Source organism: Carlito syrichta, unplaced genomic scaffold (assembly GCF_000164805.1).
Source record: "Carlito syrichta isolate Samal-C Ts95f unplaced genomic scaffold, Tarsius_syrichta-2.0.1 Scaffold313449, whole genome shotgun sequence".
Lineage (NCBI taxonomy): Eukaryota > Metazoa > Chordata > Mammalia > Primates > Tarsiidae > Carlito > Carlito syrichta.
In genome coordinates this window covers 791431-813988 of record NW_007257545.1, presented here as the reverse complement: position 1 = coordinate 813988, position 22558 = coordinate 791431, and the positions used below count along the sequence as shown (strand labels likewise).

Below are 22558 nucleotides of genomic sequence, written 5' to 3'. Positions count from 1 at the left end.
GCCACTGCACTCCAGTCTGGGCGACAGAGTGAGACTTCAACTCAAAAAAAAAAAAAATTGACTTACAGGGCATCACAGAAGTGGCATATGAGAGGAATAAATAGTAAGACTTAACAGAGAAGGGACCTCTGACATTCATAATCACCCTAGATATTAATGAATCAGGTTAAATACAAGGAAATGAAAACCCTGTTCATCCAGTCCAGAGTGACCTCTCCATCCCCTGAAGTGTGGCTTCATCTCAGGCTTAAAGAGAGGAATGGAAAGATCACTTGACCTACAGTCAAAAGATTTTTGTTTATATCCTGTCTGTTTGATCTTGGGCAAGTAATTTGAAAAGCAGCATTAATGCACAGAGGTTAAGAGCTGAGGCCTTAGAGACAGAAATGAGTTTACAACCTAGCTTTGCCATTTTTTTTTTTTTTTTTGGTCTGTGTTGCCTTGGTCAGATTACTTCTCAAACTTTCCATTCTTTCATCTGTAAAAGGGAAATAACCAGGTTATGAAATAGGGACTGAGCGCTTAATTCACGGACACCAACACCAAAAAGTACAAGTTATAAAAAGGAGAGGTTTATTAGCCAAGAGCTGGGCCAGTGGCCACTTACCTGCTGGTCATGACAGTCCCACAGCAAGGGGCCCCCATTAGCTGTAGGGGCTTGCTTAAATGGGACAAAACCACTTTGGGACTTTTCAAGTAGGCCAAACCACAACATCCTGGAGGCCTAGGTGCTTTTCAAGCAATGCTAGTGGGGTTCACAGAAGCGAAAAAAAAAAGCTGTTAAACAATTTAACCTAGCCAGCAGGTGCTGTTGTCAGTTTCCAGGAAGGGAACTTTTTTAACTGTGCAAAGGCTGAGTACATGCTTAGCCTAATTTTTGACATTGTAGAAGCCTTTTTAAGCCCCCTTCCACAGTTATTAATGTAGATTAAATGAGGTAGCTTAAAAAGGCAATGCATAGTAGTGTTCATTAACTGTTAAGTTTTCTTTCTCTCGTAGTGGCACAATTATTGTTAAACTGTCTGACTTACACAACCCTTCACTGAGAGATAAGATTCACTACTACCAAACCCTACCCTTGTACCCCTCCCTAAATTTGTATTGTGGAAGAAAATATTAGTGGTTTCTGAATTATCTGGACTGTATTCGTTAGTATCAAAGCTTCCTTGGTTACACACATTAGAAGGCCCCAGTGACTTTATCTCATACGCTAAATTCAATAAATACCTATTCATGATGTACCTGGGTTTTGCCATCCAAGAGTAATAAGGAATTTCTAAAGTGGAAAAGTTGAGGTACTAAGATGTGGAGGACAGAAAGATGAATTCTTTCTAAAGGAAGTTCTATTTCAGCCATGTGTGCCTCAGGGAATATGTTTCCAAGGAAATGATTTGATTTGCTTCTGTAGAAAGTAATAGAGCAAGCTTTTGATTTCTTGGTCACAAGTGATAGTTATTCTTGATGTTTTCCCAGATAGTGAGTTCTAGGGAAGAAGTTAGGCCACAGATTGGGCTATATATGTCTTTCTTTCACCCTTGAAGGATTAATTTATAATAGAGATCACAAACAGGTAACTTGCAGGCAAAGTCGGACTTGTTTTGTATCTCCTACCCAGAATACTAATTGTTTCTTTCTCTTCTTACAGCTTGGCCTTCTTCCTGGGCTTCTGTCACTGTTGATGATTGGAACTCCATAGATCAGGAAGTAACAACCACACAGCTTCCTGCTGGATCCCAGGTAAATTGCAGTTGTCCTCTCTGGCCTTTCTTCCTAGGATGTCTAGTCACAATGAGTTTTTGTGCCTTCACTATTCCTCATGTTTTTATGCTTCCTTCAAGAGAATTTTCCCCCCCTTATACCTTTTCCAAAAAAGACGACCCAGTCTTCTGAGCAGTAGGACTCCTTGCTGGATCATCTCTGTACCTTATCTATTCTCATGGTTCTTTCTCTTCTGTTTCACTTGGCACATAATATACGCTTGTTCCTTGGTTTCAGTTCTTTTGTAGGGCCCTTCTCTGCTTCTTTCATGAATGTTCATCCTTTGAAAACCTGTGTGATTATCTTGATAGTCATTGGTGTTAGTGTCATTACAGGAACCAGTGAAAGATATACACATGACGAGAGACTTTTCTTACAAAAAGCATGTGCAACAGATTCCTGCTCACAGAGACCCCTACCAGGACATCAGGAAAAAAAGTGTTGGGAACATGGTCTCCCTGGGTAAGGAGTTTATCCCTTTCCAAATAAAAGTCTTGGGGATTTCTAATATATTTATTTCTACTTATTATAAGATAGATATAAATGTTAACACTTAAAGAATCTCTATGGATTTTCTAGTGTAATCACTTATCTAGGTTCTCTTACCTCACCCATCCCTCTTCCAATAACAATATTAATAATAATTTAGTGATTAAAACATTGGAGAGGAGCTAATATATGACTGTCATGTTTCTATTATATAAAATGGTTTAATATAGTAGATGGTATTATTCCCCAGGAAACTGAGTCAGAGAGGGCAAGAAAATTCCTCTGGTCAAAAAGTAAAGGAAGCAATGTAGCTAGGATTCAAACTTAAGACACGTTCATCTTAGTAAGGTGGCAAATTCTCAATTTGCCTCCCATTCTTACTATTCTTTCCTATCAACCTTGCCACAATGTCTCCAGAGTTCTTTTTTTGTTGTTGTTAATGAAATATTTTAATTATTTCCTATAAATGTTTATGAAAAATATGTCTGTACCAATAATTCCAAAATGTGAAGTCACAGATTGTATTTCCCCTTCATGTAATAGACGAGTGAGTGAATTTCAGTCTCTTTTGAGGAGAAGATGTCTAAGTTGTAAGGCTTATTGCCCCTCCCTCAACCTCTATAAGCAACACAACTCCACTTTACTTTTTTGATATATGTATTTGTGGATTCCTGTTAAGTTTTTGTTTGGAAATTAGGTTCTTAAATTTTTTTCCACCTTTATTGAGGTATAATTGACAAATAAAATTATATATATTTAAGGTGTACAATGTGATGATTTTATGTACATATACATGGTGAAATAATTACCACAATCAAGTTAATTAACACATCCATCACCTCTCATAGTTACGTGTATGTAGTGAGAATACTTAAGATCTACACTCTTAGTAAATTTCAAATATACAATCTAGTATTATTAACTGTAGCCACCATGCTGTACATTAGCTCTCCAAAACATATTCATCTTATAGCTGAAAGTTTATGCCCTTTGACTAACATATCCCCATTCCTCCTTCAAGCCCTTGGCCAGCAACACTCTATTCTCTCTGTAAGTCTGTGAGTTCACCTTTTTTATATTCCATGTATAAGTGAGATCATATTTGTCTTTCTCTGTCTGCCTTATTTTACTTTGCAAAATGCCCTACAGGTTTATCTGTGTTGTCATAAATGGCAGGATTTCTTCTTTATTTTTTATGGCTGGAGAGTAATCCATTTTACACACGTGTGTGTATGTATATATGTATGTATACACACAGAGACATATAAAGGGTGCCAAAAATGTATACACATTTTGAGAATGGAAAAAACTGAGTATTAAAATTGTAATACTCAAAATAGTCCTGTCTGTCACATCGTGATGCTAACATTCATTTGATTAATACCATCTGCGTCATACTACACATTGCTACCATAATTCAACTTCGAAAAGTGATATGTAGGTAACATCTCTTAAAATGTGTATACATTTTTTTGGCACCCTGGTATATATTTATTTTTATTTTTATTATATGTTCTGTATTTTCACATTTTCATTTTTCACTCATCTGTTGACAGATGCTTGGGTTGTTGGTTGTTTCCATGTCTTGGCAGTTGTAAACATAGGGATGCAGATACCTAGAGTCATGGACTGTAGGTCTGATTTTGTTTCCTTGGGATATATACCCAGAAGTGCCATTGCTGGATCATATAGTAGTTCTATTTTAAATTTTTAAGGCAACTCCATCATGGCTGTACGAATTTACATTCATACCTATAGTGCACATGGGTTTCTTTTTCTTCACAATTTTACCGACGCTTGTTATAATTTGTCTTTTTTTAATTGACAAATAATAATTGTATATAGTCATATCATACAATGTGATGTTTTCATACATGTTTACATTATGGGATGGTTAAATCAAGCAAATTAACAAATCCATCGCCTCACATATTTATCGTTTTTGTGATGAAAACATTTAAAGTGTACTCATTTAGCAGTTTTGAAATACACAACGCACTCTTAGTATACTCATCATCCTGTGCAGTAGGTCACTACTTTCTCCCATCCAACTAAAATTTTGTACCTTGGGATCACTGTCTCCACGTTCCCTATCCATCCTTCTTCCCCAGCCTCTGATAACCATCATCCTACTCCACCTCTATGAGCTTGACTTTTTTAGATTCCACATTTAGGTGAGTTCATGTGGTATTTGTCTCTGGGTGCCTGACTTATTTCACTTAATGTCATGTCAGGTCGTGTTTTTGTCAATAACAGAACTTTCTTCTTTTTTTTTTTTTTTTTGAGTTGGAGTCTCACTCTCTCACCCAGACTGCAGTGCAGTGGCCGCTCCCGGCCACTGCAGCCTCGACCTGCTGGGCTCCGGCAATCCTTCCGCCTCCGCCTTCCAAGTAGCTGGAACTATAGGCACACGCTACCACACCCGGCTAATTTTTGATTTATTGTAGAGATGTGGTCTCACCAAGTTGCCCAGGCGAGCTTCGAACCCGCGGGCTCAAGCAATCCACTCACCTCGACCTCCCAAAGTGCTGGGATTACAGACTGAGCCACCGAGCCTGGCCACTTCCTTCTTTTTTAAGGCTGAATATGATTCTGTTGTGTATATACACCACATTTTCTTTATCCATTCATCTGGTGATGAACACCTGGGTGGCTTTCATATCTTAGCTGTATGTGGTTAATGCTGCAATGAACTTGGTAGTGCAGAGGTGCTGATTTCAATTCATTTGGATATATTTTCAGTAGTGGAATTGCTGGATCATATGGCAACTCACATTTTAGTTTTCTGGGGAACTTCTAGAATGTATTCCATAGTGGCTGTACCAGTTCACATCCCCACCAACAGTGCACAAGGACTCCATTTCCTCTTTGCTAGCGCTTGTTACCTTTTGTCTTTTTGGTGTTAGCCATTCTAACAGGTATAAGGTGATATCTCATTGTGGTTTTGGTTTATGGTAATTAGTGATGTTGAGCATCACTTTTTATATACCTATTGGCCATTTGGATATCTTTGGAAAAATGCCTATTCAGGTACTTTGCGCATTTTTAATCAGATTATTTTTTGGATGGTTGTTCTTGATTGGCTGTTGAATTATATGAGTTCCTTATATATTTTAGGTATTAACTCCTAATCAGATGTATGGTTTGCAAACATTTTTTTCTTCTCCCATTCTGTAGACTGTCTCTTCACTTTGTTGATGTTTTTTGCGGGTGGGGGTGTTTTGTTTTGTTTACTGTAGCTGTTTAGTGTGATATAGTCTCATTTATTTTTCCTTTTTGTTGCCTGTACTTTTGATGTCATATCCAAAAAACATCATTTGCCAAGATCAATATCAAGGAGCTTTTCCCTGTTTTTTCTGTGTGTTTTATGGTTTCAAGTTTTACATTTAAGTCTTAATGCATTTTGAGTTAATTTTGTGAGTGGTATAAGATAAGAATTCAGCTTCACTCTTTTGCATGTGGATATCCAGTTTTCCCAGGATCATTTTTTTTAAGAGACTCTTTCCCTAGTTGTGTGTTCTTAGCATCCTTGTCAAAGATATATGTGTGGGTTTATTTCTGGGCTCTCTCTCTTCTGTTCCACTGGTCTTTGTGTCTCTATGTCTCTTTTTATGCTAGTACCATACTGTGTGTGTGTGTGTGTGTGTGCGCGCGCGCGTGCGCGCAGGCACACACGCACACACACACAATAATACTAGCTAATATTACTATGGCTTTGTAATATAGTTTGACAGAAATTCTTGACTTCTCATCTCTCATATCACCAGTGTGTATATATGTATGTATATTGCAGTGGACATGGAGGAGATGTGGGAACAGATACAAGTACACTTTATTTTGTAAGTAACAAATACTGACTGGGAGCATACTCTGAACCTAACACAGTGTTAGCAACTGAGAGGGAATCAATGACCATGAAATATATTCTTACCTTTAAAAGTTCTCCTGTAAGAACTAGCAAGGAAAAGAAGTGGTACATGAATGAGAAGTAAAATGATAGTGTAAGTTACTAGATGACTGTACCAAAGAAGTCATGTAAGAATAAACGTGCATTATCATGTTTGAGTTGAAGGAATTTTTGGTGTGAGCAGGTGACCAAGGAGAGCATGCTATAGCAGAAGATTGAGGCATGCAGTAGTGACTTCCATGTTTACCATGAAATATGTTTCTTTTGCTATAGGAAGTACAGTATCTACATCTAACAAGATAGCCCGGTTGGAACAAAGAAAGGAGCCATGGTCTCTAGGTCGTCATTCCTCTAGTAAGAGGAATATCCTACAAAGTGACTACATCAAGGAAAAGTCAGTTCATGCTGTTCAGATCCCTGCCAGGAATGCAGGAAAAACTTGGAGAGAGCAGCAACAGTGGGGTTTAGAAGATGAAAAAATAGCAGGTGTGCATTGGAGCTATGAGGAAACTAAGACTTTTCTCACAATTCTCAAAGAATCTCGCTTTTATGAAACACTTCAGGCTTGTCCCAGAAATAGCCAGGTATATGGTGCAGTGGCTGAATGGTTGCGAGAATGTGGTTTCCTCCGAACACCAGAACAGTGTCGGACCAAGTTCAAAAGTCTTCAGAAGAGCTATCGTAAAGTGAGAAATGGCCACATGCTAGAACCCTGTGCCTTCTTCGAGGACATGGATGCTTTGTTGAACCCTGCAGCCCATGCTTCATCCACTGATAAGCCAAAGGAAATGATATCTCTCCCCAGACTGAAGAGAATCGGTATCAGTGCTAAAGAGCAGATCCATTTGGTGGAAGAGGAGGAGGCTGCAGAAGATTCTGATGGTGATGAAATGGGCATTGAATTTATCCGCAAGTCTGAGATTCGTGGTGCCCCTGTCTTGTTTCAAAACCTAAGTGGTAAGGATTATGCTTTATTTTCTGGTAAGAAAACCAATGTAAGGTCTCATGGAAAGAGTGTTTAGAAGCAACCGAACCTGGGGAGTGCTGACACACATGCCTTGCCATTTTCACTGTAATATGGCTGCATAACTGAAAGTATTCTCAGATGTTTGTTGCTACCCCCAGTGCAGTTGCAATAGCAGCACTAAGTGACCATGGAAGATTCTTCTTCAGTTTAGAGCATAGCATGGATTTTGAGTATTTGGAGTCTTGAAAAAGAAAAATAAGACTTAAAGGATTCTAAGGATCTAGTATTATCTGAGAATTGGTATAAAGCAATCAATTGTATTAGTTTGTAATAAGGATGTACTATTATATTATCTAGGATAACCAGTAAAAGATTATGTAACTAACAAGTTCAAAGAGTATAAAATACGAAATAAATTTTTTTGCTTAATCTAAAAGAAGACAAGAAAAAAAATAATACAAAATAGATAAGTGAAATGGAAAAAAATAGTAACATGGTAGATATAAATCTAAATGTACCATTAATTACAAACTTAAAGGACTGAGATTCTCATACATCAAAAAAACGATATTAGTTGCTATAAGAGATACATCTTAAATATAAGAATACAGATACATTAAAAGTTAAAATGTATACCATGCAAAAGAGAGCTGGTTTTGAATATTTGGTGACTGGGACCTGCAGAATTAAACTGCCAGTTAATAACTGACAGTAGATATATCATGTAAACTACTTAGAGTTCTAATTTTCTCATCTGTAAAATATGACTTAAGAATATGTCACAGGGTTGTTATTAGTGTTAAATCAAATAATATAGATGAAGGTATTCTGAAGATGTTAAAATACAACTTTGCTTGGTATCATTATTATTAGTAATGTTTCCCTACTCCATTATTATTAGTAATGTTTCCCTACTCTATTTATTTATAAAAAGATAAATTCTAGGCAACCCCTTCAGGTCCCCTCCCACCGTGGGAGCTTCTCTGTCCTCTCAATAAATCCTACTTCCTCAAAAAAAAAAATAATAATAAATGGAAAACAAAAGCAGGCTAGTCGAGCTGGGAATGTATTCATGACTACCAAAAGAAACACCTGCTGAGAAGATGGGAAAAGGCATTTTACCTAAACAGATACTCCCAATCTGAAAATTCATAAACATGAGTGTGAGCCTCTTGGTCTCAAATATGGGAATCCAATGAAAGGACTGGAAGAGCCCGCCCAGTAAAACAGAGAATAGAGATTTCTCTGTCCTCTTTCTTATTTTTTCACAACAGATTACAAAATATACAATAAGTGCACTTAACAAGTTATATTTAGACATGTCCTGAAAAGTTTTATTCTGCTATAAGTGCAGAACATCTGCTTGTTTTACGGGTCATTTCTTCTCTCAAAGTAGAGGACTCAGTGGCATCAAGAACTACTCTGGCCCGGGCTTGGTGGCTCAGCCTGTAATCCCAGCACTTTGGGAGGCCTAGGCAAGTTGATTGCCTGAGCCCGCAGGTTCAAGACCCGCCCGGCCAACTTGGCGAGACCTCGTCTCTGCAATAAATCAAAAATTAGCCGGGCATGGTAGCACACGCCTGTAGTTCTGACTACTTGGAAGACTGAGGTAGAAGGATCAGAGCCCAGCGGGTAGATGCTGGGGTGGTCGAGAGTGTGCCACTGCACTCCAGCCTGGGCGACAGAGTGAGACTCCAACTCAAAATAATAATAATAATAACAACTACTCTGGATATAGTCCTGCTTCTCAAGGAAGGCTGACTACAGAAGTGATAGGAATTGGGGAGAGGGGGATTCCTATTGGATGTTCCAGTCCATTATTCTTAACTACTTTGAAAAGACACTTCTAGACAACTAAATCTTCAGTTAATTACCATAGCAATGGCAGATCTGGGGACTACATTTTTACTCTTCCGAGTAAACTTTGAGGTTAATTTATCAATTTCAGTTTAAAAATCCACGTGGGATTTTGACTTTATAGATTCATTTGAGGATTGATATCTGAACAATCTGAATCTTCCTATAGAAAGTCTTCATTTTTTTCCTAGATTTTTATGTCTTTAAATAAAATATAAATTTTTATAGACTTCCTCATTTCTTGCAAAGCTTATTCCTATGCATATCGTAGTTCCTGTTGCTACTACAAATGGGACTTATTTTACCCCTTACATTTTGCAGTGTATATGGTATAAGGACTACATACTCCTTTTCTTATACCTTTGAACTTTATTCTGGAATGACAGGTGTACACTGGGGATATGAAGAGACCAAGACTTTCCTTGATATCCTCCGTGAGACTCGGTTTTATGACGCACTTCAAGCCTGTCATCGGAAAAGCAAATTGTATGGGGCCGTAGCTGAACAACTTCGAGAATGTGGCTTCCTCCGAACACCAGAACAGTGCCGAACCAAGTTCAAAAGCCTTCAGAAGAGTTACCGCAAAGTGAAAAATGGCCACGTGTTAGAGTCCTGCGCATTCTACAAGGAGATGGATGCCCTCATTAACTCTCGGGCATCTGCCCCTTCCACTAGCACTCCAGAATTCGCATCACTTTCAAGGCAAGAAAGAAGGGGTATTGAGGTTGAACCCCAGGAACCTACAGTCTGGGAACCTGAGGAGACCTCACAGGAGGCAATAATAGAAGATTCCGGCAGCGAGAGAATGAGTGATGAGGAAATTATACAAGAGCCAGAATTCCAGGGACCTCCATGTCTACTGCAGAGCCCAAATGGTAAGGATCATGGGGGGTTGGTTAGAAGTGGAAGAAGTGCGATTTACTGAAAAGTCAGTAGTCTGGTACATTGCTCATGAATATTTGTTCATTCAAGAGATATTTGAGTGCTATTTGAGGAGCAGTATATATAGCAATGAACAAAACAGTTCCTGTTCTCATGGTGCTTCTGTTTATAGGAGGGACTCACATTCTAATAACTCAGTCTTTGTGATCTCAGCCTTGGTCTTTGTATGAGTCAGACAAAATTTTGTATCTCCTGGAAATACTGTGAGAAAGAACTTGGAATTATACATGGGAAAAAACTTGGATGAAGGAGATGTGTTAGTAAGCGCGAAACAAATAGTTTATAGTTATGTGTGATATGCAAGGCAAAAAAGATAGAGACAAAATGAGAGATTTCATTCTGGTACTGAGCTCCACCTGCATATTTCCCACTGACTGTCCTCATGGGCATCCCACCAGTAGCTCAGACTTAAAATGTTCAAAACTAAAATCACCTTCTTCCACCCCACATTGTGGCTCCTCCCTGTGGTCTCCCACAGCTCATCCAGACTCAAAACTTTACAGGTGGTCTTGTTACTTCCTCTCTCATCATTTACATCCAGGCAGATGACAGATTTTGTTAACTGTTGTAGACCATCACGTCTATCTGTCCCCTCTTCGGTTACCATAGCCACCACCCTAATTCAATCTTTCTCTATCTCTTGCCTAGACTATTGTAAAAGCCTCCAAGCCAGTTTTCCCACCCATTTATTAAGGTCTCACAGCCATTTTTAATCTGAGCTTGTGTTATTCCTCTAGCTTTAGATGTTAGTATTTTCCTTCCTACTCCCCATGCTCATTCAAAGCAAAACTACTTGCTATTTTCTACATGCCCCTTAAGCTTTTTTACATCTAAACCTTAGCTTGTGATGTAAGGTTGACTCTCCAAGTCCAAATTCTCTCAACTCCCACACTTTGTCTCTCTCTGTCTGTCTTATGCACTGAGCACTTTGTATATCCTAAGACCTCCCAGATGAACTCCTGAAGGACAGGAGCTCTGTCTTTCTGTAGCACTACATTTACCCCTGGGAATCATTTGAACATATAAGAGAGAGCGCAGGACTAGTTTCTTGAAGTACATGGCTCTAGTTTGCCTGAACTGACTGTGAAACTTAAGGCCCACCAAGAGAAATTAAGGTACAGTTATATTAGAGAAGAGAGTTCACACATATGCTGTCTGGTAGTATTTATATGGGAAATTATAGTAGGATGGCTTAAAATCAGTCTTATAGTCTGGTTTTGATAACTCTGTAAACAAAGTCTTGTGAATCCTGTTTTTAAGGTGGGCTCCAGACCTGTCATCATATTATCAGGCTCTGTCTGAGCCAACTACTAGACTGTGACTTTCTCCAAATCTCGGGGCAATGTTGAACTCAGTCAGAAAGCTTCAGAAGCACTGTTGCCAAATGAAAGATGGCATTGTTAGGGTTATTTCCTTATGTTACTGAATAGATTAATGACTGCCCTCCTCTCCATACCCATGTCACAGCCACCCTACTTGGGACTAAGAGTTATCATCAGTTGCAACTGATTGTGTAGAAGGAAAGTAATGGTGAAATTGGCAAGTAGAGACAAGGCAGGATAGTAGATGCTTAAAAATAGGGACTTGGAGCTGGGTACATGGCTTATACCTGTAATCCCAGGACTTTGGGAAGCTAAAGAGTGAGTGTCATTTGAGGTCAGGAGTTCAAGATCAGCCTGGGCAACAAAGCAAGACCCCCATCTCCATAAAAAATAGACAAATTAGCTGGACATGGTGATACATTCCTGTAGGCCCAGCTACTTGGGAGGCTGAGGCAGGAGGATCGCTTGAGCCCAGGAGGTCGAGGCTGTGGTGAGCTGTGATTGTGCCACTGTACTCCAGCCTAGGTGACAGAGTGAATCTGTTTCAAAAGAAAGAACAAAGGCTTGGGAGTCAGACCTGCCTGGGTTGGATTCACAGCTTGCAAAATATGTGTGAATGAAATAATAACAATGTCTAGAATTGGCTTCAAAGGAGTCTGAGTAGAGGGAGCAGTGAGTGTGTGGGAATAGAGGTGAAACAAGATTGGTCATGAGTAGATCATTGTTAAAAGTGGGTAACTGGTTCATAAGAGTTCATTATACATACAGTTCTCTTTGCTTTTCTGTATGTTTGAATTTCCCATAATAAAAAGTTAGCACAAATATTATACAGTTAATATGTCACCAAGATGGGCCAGAATGTACCTTGTAGTAAATATGGATTTACATGGAAGAGTAAGGAGAAGATAATTTTAGCTTGGAAAACAGAATTAAGATTTGAATTAGTGTGGTTTGTGGGACAGCTAGAAAAACAAAGCCACAATGTTTGAGAAGAAGGAAGTACTCTTGGATAGCATATGATTCGATATTTAGAAGAATTTAGTTCTTCAAGTCCCTTGAGGTATTTGGACTTAGTCACTAGAATCTACTCTAAAGACTAGTATAGTGTAGTACATTTGGGTATAGATGTGAAATAACGAAAACAGGGTGAATTAGAGTGGAACTTCGGGGAGAAAAGCCAAGTTGCTCCCATGTTGATCAGGATATGGATGGGGAATAATGACTTGGATTATAATTCAATTCAGGAAACATTTCTGAAGACCAATTCTGTACTGGGTGTTAATGGCCTGTTTACGAACTGGAAAAAAATACAAGGGGAACCCAAAAAAACCCAGAATTGTTTATAAGAACTTTTGTATTTATTCTTACAGGTTTAAACCTCAGTCACCTTCAAAGTACTCTCCGTCTGATACAATACACCTATCGAGATGCTTTTTCCAGTACTCAAAACAGTTTTTGAACTCACCAATTTTGATGCCTACTAGTACTTCTTCCAGTTTTTGTTTTGTCTCTTCCACATTGGCAAACTGTATCCCTTTGAAGATTTTTTTTATCCGGAGAAATAAAAAAAAGAGTCACTTAGGGCAAGTTTGGATGAATCGGGAGGGTAGGGCACGGGGTCATGCCATTTTGGGTCAAAAACTGCTGAACACTCAGCATGGCATGGCCAGGTGTGTTGTCATGGTGAAGAACCAGTCACCGGTTTGCCACAACTCAGGACATTTCTTCCACAGTGTAGCCTCTCACAACAGTGCTAGCTGGTACACTGATGCTGAAGGGTTCCTAGAACACTAACCTAGCATGGAAAGCCTTACCTACAAGGGATCTGCCCTCCAAAAGAGAATTCTGGGTTTTGGGGAGGTCCCCTTTTGTACAGCATAATGAATCAGCGAAGAGTCACAGGATCTGAGGCCAGAGAAGTATGTCTGGATCACAACATTCCAAGCCTTGCAGGCTAGGTTAATTGTTTATGTTAAATTTGTATTGTCTTTTTTTTCTTCAGATTTTGAAATTGGAAGCAGTATCAAGGAGGATCCAACAGAAGTAATATATAAGGACATGGAACAACATAGAGCATTAATAGAAAAGTCTAAAAGAATTGTTTCCCAGAATACTGATCCTGGTAGATATCGCAAAAGGGAATGCATCTCAGGAAGACAGTGGGAAAACCTTCAAGGAATTAGACAGGGAAAGCTAATGTCTCAGCCTAGAGATCTAGGGAAAGCTGTAGTGCATCAGAGGCCTTTCGTGGGGAAGAGACCCTACAGACTTCTCAAATATGGAGAAGGTTTTGGAAGGAGTGCTCGTCTTATGTGCCGGATAACCCACCAGAAGGAAAATCCTTACAAGTGTTGTGTCTGTGGGAAGTGCTTTGGTAGAAGCAGGAGCCTAATCAGACACCAAAGAATCCACACAGGAGAAAAACCTTTTAAATGTCTTGACTGTGGAAAAAGCTTTAATGACTCCTCAAATTTTGGTGCTCACCAGAGAATCCACACAGGAGAGAAACCCTACAGATGTGGAGAGTGTGGAAAATGCTTTAGTCAAAGCTCTAGTCTTATTATACATCAGAGAACCCACACCGGTGAGAAGCCCTATCAGTGTGGAGAGTGTGGGAAAAGCTTTACCAACAGTTCTCATTTCAGTGCCCACCGGAGAGTCCACACTGGAGAGAATCCTTACAAATGTGTGGATTGTGAAAAGAGTTTCAATAACTGTACAAGATTTCGAGAACACCGAAGAATACACACTGGAGAGAAGCCCTATGGATGTGCCCAGTGTGGCAGACATTTCAGTAAGAGTTCTATTCTTACCAAGCACCGGGAAGTTCACATGAGGGAAAAACCTCTGCCACACCCTCCATCTGTGTATCCCCCAGAGAACCCACATAAAGGGAAGACTGATGAATTCAGGAAGACTTTTTGATGATGGTCTTCTCTTCCTCAATGTCCCGTTAGCCATTTTACCTTAATCTCATTCGTGGAAGCAATCTTTTCTTAGCTAAAAAGTGTAATTCCCAAGATAAACTTGAGAATGTAAACAGACTAAACACTTTCATCCTGTTCTCACCTCTACCTCTAACTTTATCAGTCTGTTCCTCTCCTTCTCTGTGTTTCAGCTTCTCCTTTAATAAAGTGGAGAAGATATATTGTCTGAGTTCAGAATGAAATTCTCTTCAGTATGATGAGGCCACTGCTGTTAGATTGCTAAGTTCAGCAACATTCAAGATCCTTCCATGTGAGTGAGAGTTATTTTCAAGGAGATAAAAAATGCTGGAGGTTTTATCTTTCGTTATCTACTACATGAGATCCTGGATGCAACTTGAAAGCAGATTTTCACATTTGGGTAGAACTTTCAGGAGTCTGATCAGAACTACATCAAATCCATGTTGGTTTTGAAGATATTCATAAAAGGAAAGTGAAGATTTTATAGCTTCTTTCAGAAGTCTCTTACAGTGTACCATTTTTGTGTCAAGAAGTTGATCCAAATAGCTAAGGCAGAATCCCTGTATTGTCACTGAAATCCTGTGAAATCACTAATACCTTGCCCTGCATAGAGATGAAAAACAGTTGATCACCCATTATCCTTTTGTATACCTGAAGACTTAAATCTCTTTGGCTGCTGCTTCTCCAGCCTATACGTAATCCGAGTTCCTTTTACTCTTTCTTATAAGTCCCACTCTTACCTCTTAATTGTTCTGGGTACTCCTGTCTGACTCTTCTAAACTACCATGCCCTTCTCAGTGAATAGGATTCATGCTCATAGTGTGTCTCATTAAAGTAAAGTAGAATTTCAGATACATTCTAGTTCCACCCTATAACTTCTCTGGCTCTTATCTGGAACATGACTGGTATGTTGGTATATTTTATTCCTCCCACCCCTACACTGCAGTATAATATAATAGTTTTTCTAAAACCCTAAGGGGATAGGGAAGAAGTGTCATGGAGAACTGAAACATTTGATATTTTTCAGTCAACTGGATTCCTTAGGCCTGCTTTATGTCAGGACCCACTTGAGGGCTTCCAGTGCCCTGTTCATTGGTTAAATATACCAGGCTCTACTTATGAGGCTTCCAGTACCTGTTCATCAGATCATACACCTAACTGTAGAGCCCTGAGTAATTTATACAAGTCTATATATCACTGAGTGAAAGTGGAGATATTTCTAGAAACTTCCAGTCCAGAACACCATTTTTGTTTTCCTGCTTGTCTGACATTAGGGGGGTGGTTAATTCATTTTTGCAGTTTAGGTGAAATCCAGGAACTTGGTTTTCCACGGCCAGTTGCTTCAGGATGAGACCCAGCAGTGTGTATACCATTAGTCCATAGGTAACCCAGGGTGGCTTTGCTTTGGGAAGGGAGAAGTCACCAGCTGAGTGAAAAGACAACCGGGATCAGGGCTGTTTGTAGATGATTATTTTGCTCTGATCTCTCCCTTTGTCAAATACTCTTATTTGAAGACATCTGGAGATAATATTTTTCTTTTCAGACTGTTTGAATCTACTGAAGCCTGTTCAGCAAAGTAACCAAGGAAGGTAGGCACTATAGAAGTAAATCCAATTTTAGTGCCAGAACAGGGTGTGGCCTGTTGGAAGATGGGTGACTCAGGTAAACATTGATGAATGTTTCTGATTTGCATTTGTTGGAAATGTTATGATTATCCATATCTCACTGGGTTGATTTCCTGTGCTGTCTGAATTACAGATTTTTAATGGTAAGTGCGTTTCATGTTGGTAGTGTGCCTAGCACAGTTAAGATATGTGTGGTGCCAGTGGGCATGTGTTTATATTGTGTAAATGTTCTGAAATTCCAGCTCTAGAGAAGATGCACATTAATAGAAATCACCACTTAGTATTATGTACACAGGATTGATAATTATATGGAAGCATGATTCAGGAAAGTAGATGACTTATTCATAGGTATTTATTAAGCACTTTTATATGTAAGACCGTGTTCTAGCCACAGTGAAGGACACAGAAAGGAGCAAAAGGGGCATGGTGCCTGAACTCGAGGAACTTACAGTATGATGAAGTACCACAGCACAAAGGTGGGCCCCTTGTACCCATGTCAGTTTCAAAAGCCCAGTAACTCAATCATGAAAGCATCACTTTCTCTTGCAAAAGCGTTTCCCTAGGTTGCCCGACATCATATTCTGCACCTCCATCTCAGCCTTCACCAGTGGCAGGAGAGGTTCAGAACCTGTTCCATCTCTAATGGAGCAAACTGATTCTATCTCGCTCTCACATGCCTGGGATCAACCCGAGGGGTACTTGGGTTCCCTGCCTATATTTCTCATTGTAAATGGGCTGTTTGGAGTAGATTCAATTAATTCAATGAACCTTGTCCCTGTTCTAAAGAAATAGAAGGTCCTACCTGCCATCCTAGACCAAGATTGCATTTTATCTTTTTTCTGGCTAGTGCATATAAGTCAAAATGAGTAATCATGTTCTGATTGATGTGTCTTTTATATCACATAACATTGCTTTTATGCCGATCTATAGGAAAAGTTTCTTTCTAGATCTCAATACCAAGGAAAGCTCTGATCTAAATGCAAAAAAAGCTTTTTATCTTACAAACACTGTGATTCTTATAACTTAAACTGCTTTTTCTCTCTTTCTTCTGGCTGCTGAAAAATGCGACAAAACTTAGCCCATCTCAACCAACTACCTAAATTTATATTTACTTAATTTTGTCTTATTTCTTGGGAACTTGTGTCAAATCCTGTTTTTGAAACATAGTATAAACAGTCATGTTATTCTCTGACATCTTACCCAAGGCATTTTGGATATTGGGCTTGTATTTCCTGCCTAGGCTTGCTTTGTTACTCTCACAAATACCTCCAATTCTTAGCAGTGATGCTATTACACATGCAACCTAATTCATTAATCTGGAAAGATATCTTATTTTTTGAAGAGGAAAACTTCACACATAAACAGCTCAGGGTAGCCTGCCATGGGGGAATGAGCATGAGACCAGAAACCAAAAGAGACAAATTTTAATCTTGTCACTACCACTAAATGAGTGTTGATTGATAAATCATAGCCTCTCTCTAGGCCTTAGTTCCTTATCTGAAGAGAAGTTGAACTTGATTACCCAGTGGCTCTGGTGCTAATGTCTCATGAGGCTATAGAGCATGGTATGGATAAGGAAGTAGTTACAAGGCCAGGCTACCAGCCTGCTACCTCTGCATGCAGGCCCCGTGGAATTCATTTCATTCTTTAGGAAAGGGATGTTTTCACAGCAACGTCAGCCTGGGAGCTCGCTCGGTAAGGAGAAAGGCCAAGTCCCTCTTGTTCAGTAGCCACCAGCTCCCTGACACCTCAATAGCCAATGACAGGTAGCTGAAGTGAGGAGGTCTGGTGTGCAGTGACAGACAAGACTCAACTTGAGGGAGCTGTGGCGCCCCAGTGGTGGGAGTGTCTGAGTACCTTGTGTAACTATTAGCCTTTGCCTCTGTCTGAATGCATTCCAAGACCAAGTATAAATGTATGTCTATTCATTGTTTTGTATTAATGTTCACTTAGATGTCTTCTTGAAAATGTGTATGTGGAATAAATGTCTAAAATAAATGATTCCCACTGGTTTGTGCCATAATTTGAAGGGTGTGTGATTAAGGGAAAAGAAAACTTACCCAAGAATTTAATAAAAGTTGATCCTAGTGGCTAATAAAAAGAATTCCCATCTCTTTTCGTTCACTGCTATCCCCCGTAAGTTGCAGGATCTTTTGTCTTCTTCCATTGTCCCAAGTAATGTTTGTCTCATGCTAGGGTGAAATTAGCTTTGGATACAAACGCAGCGTGTGCTTCTATGAGATGCTCACCCACAGCTTCATTGTGGAAGCAGTCTTGACAGTTTCCACAAAGACAACAGTTGTGAGAGAGGCAAAAACTTATCTTTTATGGTCACTGGCTGGGCTTGAGGATGAAATTAGTGTAAGACATTAACAGGAGAAAAGCTTGCATGTTTCAGTGTGCACCTGGGAGTCTCCACAAGAAATGAAGGCACAAAGAAGTAGCAAAACCCAAGTACTTATATTCCGGGTTGAGCAAAGAGAGGCAATTGTGGAAAAGTAACTAATACATATGAAAAGACCAAAGAAAATGGAGGTTATTTTAACAAGGTCTGTACAGATTTCCCTCCATCTTGACTCCCCATCTCTGGCAATAAGAACATTTCTTTCTCCCTGGTATAGGGAGAGCATCTTTCACCTGGGAGTTTAGCTCCTACTTTCAGGAAGAAAAAGGAGTGAGAGCACCCCTCTGGCACCTGCTGTTTTTCAAGTGCCTTTAGCTCAAAATAGTCTTATGTCAAATAGTGGCATACTGGGGGGTGACGTGCTCTTCCCTCCTTCACAAAGCTGCTTCTGACATACTGTTGTGGGATTTAAAAAGAGCTTCAGGGCCTCCATTTAGCCCTTGTTGCCGTAACAGCTCCAACTCCATGGGCTGTAGAGTCAGTGTAGAGATTTTACCGTTTGCTGAAGATGTATTTCCAACTATATCCTTAGGAACGATACAAGAACCACAGCTTGTGTTCGGAGAACCAGTTCACCAAACATGAGGTAGACTCCAGACTAAGTGTCTGTCACCCGGACTTCGTAAGCCTCCACTCTATGCAGCAGACTGCAGTAGTACCCAAGGACCTGGAGAATTATAGCTGCTCAGAGTGAGTATCTACAGAGTATCGGTAATGAGATGAGTCCCTGTAGGTTTTCTGTATTCTCCTTGAGTAAATGGCCACAAACCTTTTTGGAGAAAGCCAAGATGAAGGCTCATAATATTCGTGTGCATTGTTACATCAGGGTTCTTCCACAGGATGATTACCTGACCTCCCCTTCCTTCACAGAGGTGTAGGTCTATCAATTGACTCCAGTCTAGGAATAAGATGAGAGACTTTTCTGTGGGGGGAAAATCTCTTAAGGATTACAGATTTTCAATTCCTGTAAATCATTTGAGGCATTTAGACCTTAAAGGAGAAGAATGAATGCTTTGTGTTCCAAGCACCAAGCGCTAAGAGGAGCATAACTAATCACACCCCATCTCCCCGCAATAAACTCCATGATGGGTCCAGGACTTGGAAGAGGGGACAGTGGCTTTGGGTTCCAAGACAGACAAATGCCTTCACCCACTCTGAGGCAGTTAGACTCAGGAGGAAAATAGTGGTGGTCTTGGTGTATGTGTGTCTAGGGGGAGACAAGGAGAGGCAAGGGACCTCAAAGGCCTTAAGGGTTGCTTGGTTACATGAGCATAGAATCTGTGGAGCATGCAGGTGTGCTTGGCATGAAAGTTGTGGAATTATCAGTAAAGGAGCCCTCTTTCAAAAAAAAAAACCACCTGGTATTGACAAGTGTGACTTAGCTGTGACATGCACCTTCTCTGCGAACCACTCCCAACAGCGGCACCATGTGGCAGGAAGGAGAATAGCCGCGGCACAAAGGAAAAAGCCCGACTCTTCCGACTTGAGAGTAGAAGGTTGGTACCTACATTTCCTTTTGACTTGCTTAAACCCCCCGAGTTCTTGGACAATATGATGAAGGAGAGATGAAAGAGTGCAATACTAAGCTTCCCAACAACACGGCACGTGAGAACTCAAGACAATTCTGGCGAATAGCAAGGAATCAGTACTCGGACGCCAAGGGTGTGAAGCAATTTGTTGCTGTAGAAAGAACACCAGCCTGTACGTCCAAAACCCTGAATTTTAACTGAGCTCTGCCACTACGTAACTGTGTGATTATAATCAAATTATTTAACCTCTTTAGGTTTGAGGACTGGATAGGATGAATGGGTCTTAATTCTTGACACTTGAAAGGCCAAAATATCCTTATATGAGAAAAGTTGACTGAAAAGATACATATGTGCCAAGTCTGTTTAGAAATTTCTTGCCAAAATCCCACACCCTTGCTGTGATTCTGATACCTGAAAATGGAAAAACCTTTGATTAGATGATAGCAATACATATAAGAGCTAACTGTGCACTTGCAATGTACTAGACCAGTGGCCCTTTTTGGAATCAGGGACCGGTTTCATGGAAGGCAAGTTTTCCATGGATGAGGGGTTGGGAGAGATGACTTCAGAATGATTCAAGCACCTGACATTTATTATGCACTTTATTTCTATTATCACATTGTAATATATAATGAAATAACTACACAATTCACCATTTTAAAAAAGCATGGATGGAAGATAAATAAAATAATGAGTGGGTCATGCGTGGACTAAAATAAGTGTCAGATCCCAACTTAAAGCCTGCCACCAGATGCAGCTGTACAACTGAAGTACATCTAGTCACTTGCCAGCCACTGATCGGATTTTGATGTGAGACTGCAAGCAATTGATGTATTAAGGTCTCTGTGTAGTCAAACCTCACTGCTGATGTTAATCTTTATCTGCAGCCACTCCCCAGTGCTAGCATCACCACCTCAGCTTCACCTCAGATCATCTGGCATTAGATTCTCATAAGGAGTGCACAACCTGGATCCTTCACGTGTGCAGTTCACAATAGGGTTTGTGCTCCTATGGGACTCTAATGCCACTGCTGATTTGACAGGGACAGAGCTCAGGCATTAACGTGAGCAATGGGGAGTGGTTGTAAATACAGATGAAGCTCTGTTCACTCACTGCTCACCTCCTGCTATGCAGCCCAGTTCCTAATAAGCCATGGACTGGTACTGGTCCATGGCCCAGGGTCTAATGCTGTGCTAATGCTTTATAAATATTATGCTAATTTTTTTTGAGTTGGGGACTCACTCTGTCACCCACGGTGAAGTATAGTGGCATCATCACAGCTCACCACAGCCTCGACCTCCTGGGATCAAGTAATACTCTTGCCTCAGCCTCCCTAGTAGCTGGGACTAATACTCTTGCCTCAGCCTCCCTAGTAGCTGGGACTAAAGTGATTCTTCCACCTCAGCCTCCCAAAGTGCTGGAATTACAGACATGAGCCACTGTATCTGGTCAACATTGTTAGTTAATTCTCACAAGCATTCTGAGGCAGTATTTCCATTTTATAGATGAGAAAACTGAGACTGAGAGAAGTCAAATAGCTTTCTTGAAGGTTGGTCACAGAGACTCAAGTCTGTGCATTTCAGCACTTTGTGAGGCTGAGGAAAGAGGATTGCTTCAGGTCAGCAGTTTCACACTAGCCTGGGCAACACAGTGAGTCCCCATCTCTACCAAAAGTTTAAACATTAGGCCGAGTGTGGTGGCTCACGCCTGTAATCCTAGCACTTTGGGAGGCAGAGGTGAGAGAATTGCCTGAGTCTAAGGGTTCAAGACCAGATTGGGCAATTTGGTGAGCCTTTAACTCTACAGTAAATCAAAAAATTAGCCGGGAGTGATAGCACGCACCTGTAGTTCCTGCTACTTGGAAGAATGAAGTGGAAGGATCACCTGAGCCCAGCAGGTCAAGGCTGTGGCAGCTGTGAGCATGTCATTGCACTCCAGCCAGAGTGACAGAATGAGACTCTGACTCAAAATAACTAAATGAAAAATAAAATAAAAATTAGCTGGGCACAGTGACACATGCTTGTAGTCCCAGCTACCTGGGAGGCTAAGATGAGAGGACTGCTTGAGCCCAGAATTTCGAGGCTGCAGTAAACCTCCCCTCAGTCCAAAGGAGACCAGCTCAGGCAAGTGGGCATGAGGAGAGGCCCATATTTTTGGAACTTCACATGGTAAGTGACAGCAAACTCACCCTCAATTATTTTTCCATGATTCCCCAGACATCTCCTTGTGCTTACCACAGCTGCCCCAGAAGCCAGGCTGGAGGCGACAGTCCCCCCTGAGAGAGGCAGCAGAGACTAGCATGAGGCAATGTGGTGCAGTAGTGAAACCCGTGGACTTTGGAAACAGGCTGCCTGGATTCCTGCCCCAGCTCTGCCATAAACCAGCCGTGTCACCCTTGAGCTCATGGCTTAGCCTCCTGCACCTTGGTCTTCTCGTCGGTTAAGCATGGATGATGGTGACTGTACCAAGGCCACAGGGTTGTGGTGAAGTTTAAATGAGTGAATATGTGTAAAGTGCCCAGATAGCGCACATACCAGCATTCACACTTGGAGAATAGTGACTTAGGTGTGACTAATATGAGCACGTTCCAAGTGCCAGACACTGGGCTAATAATACCTGGTGTGTATTCTCTCATCTAAACCTCACTGCAGCCCTGTGAAGTAGGTGCTATTATTACAGCCATTGTACAGATGGGAAAGTGGAGTTTCCCAGGAGTACACGGCTTATGTGATCGCAAAACTTGTGGGCTGTCACAAAAGGACAAACACTGTATATGATTCCACTTATGTGAAGTACCTAGACCAGTCAAATTC

At 40.5% G+C, this 22558-nt stretch overlaps 1 protein-coding gene across 1 annotated transcript in view; it reads left to right on the top strand.

Annotated features, from left to right (window-relative positions):
- The window catches only part of ZKSCAN2 (zinc finger with KRAB and SCAN domains 2), a 51254-nt gene that overhangs the window by 2372 nt on the left and 26324 nt on the right, over positions 1-22558 (top strand). Inside the window, exons 3-7 of the mRNA XM_008070496.2 lie at positions 1646-1737; positions 2094-2220; positions 6428-7111; positions 9365-9853; positions 13245-14483. Coding sequence (XP_008068687.1) covers positions 1646-1737; positions 2094-2220; positions 6428-7111; positions 9365-9853; positions 13245-14167 — 2315 coding nt within the window. The 3' untranslated portion in view covers positions 14168-14483. The remainder of the gene's footprint in view (positions 1-1645; positions 1738-2093; positions 2221-6427; positions 7112-9364; positions 9854-13244; positions 14484-22558) is intronic.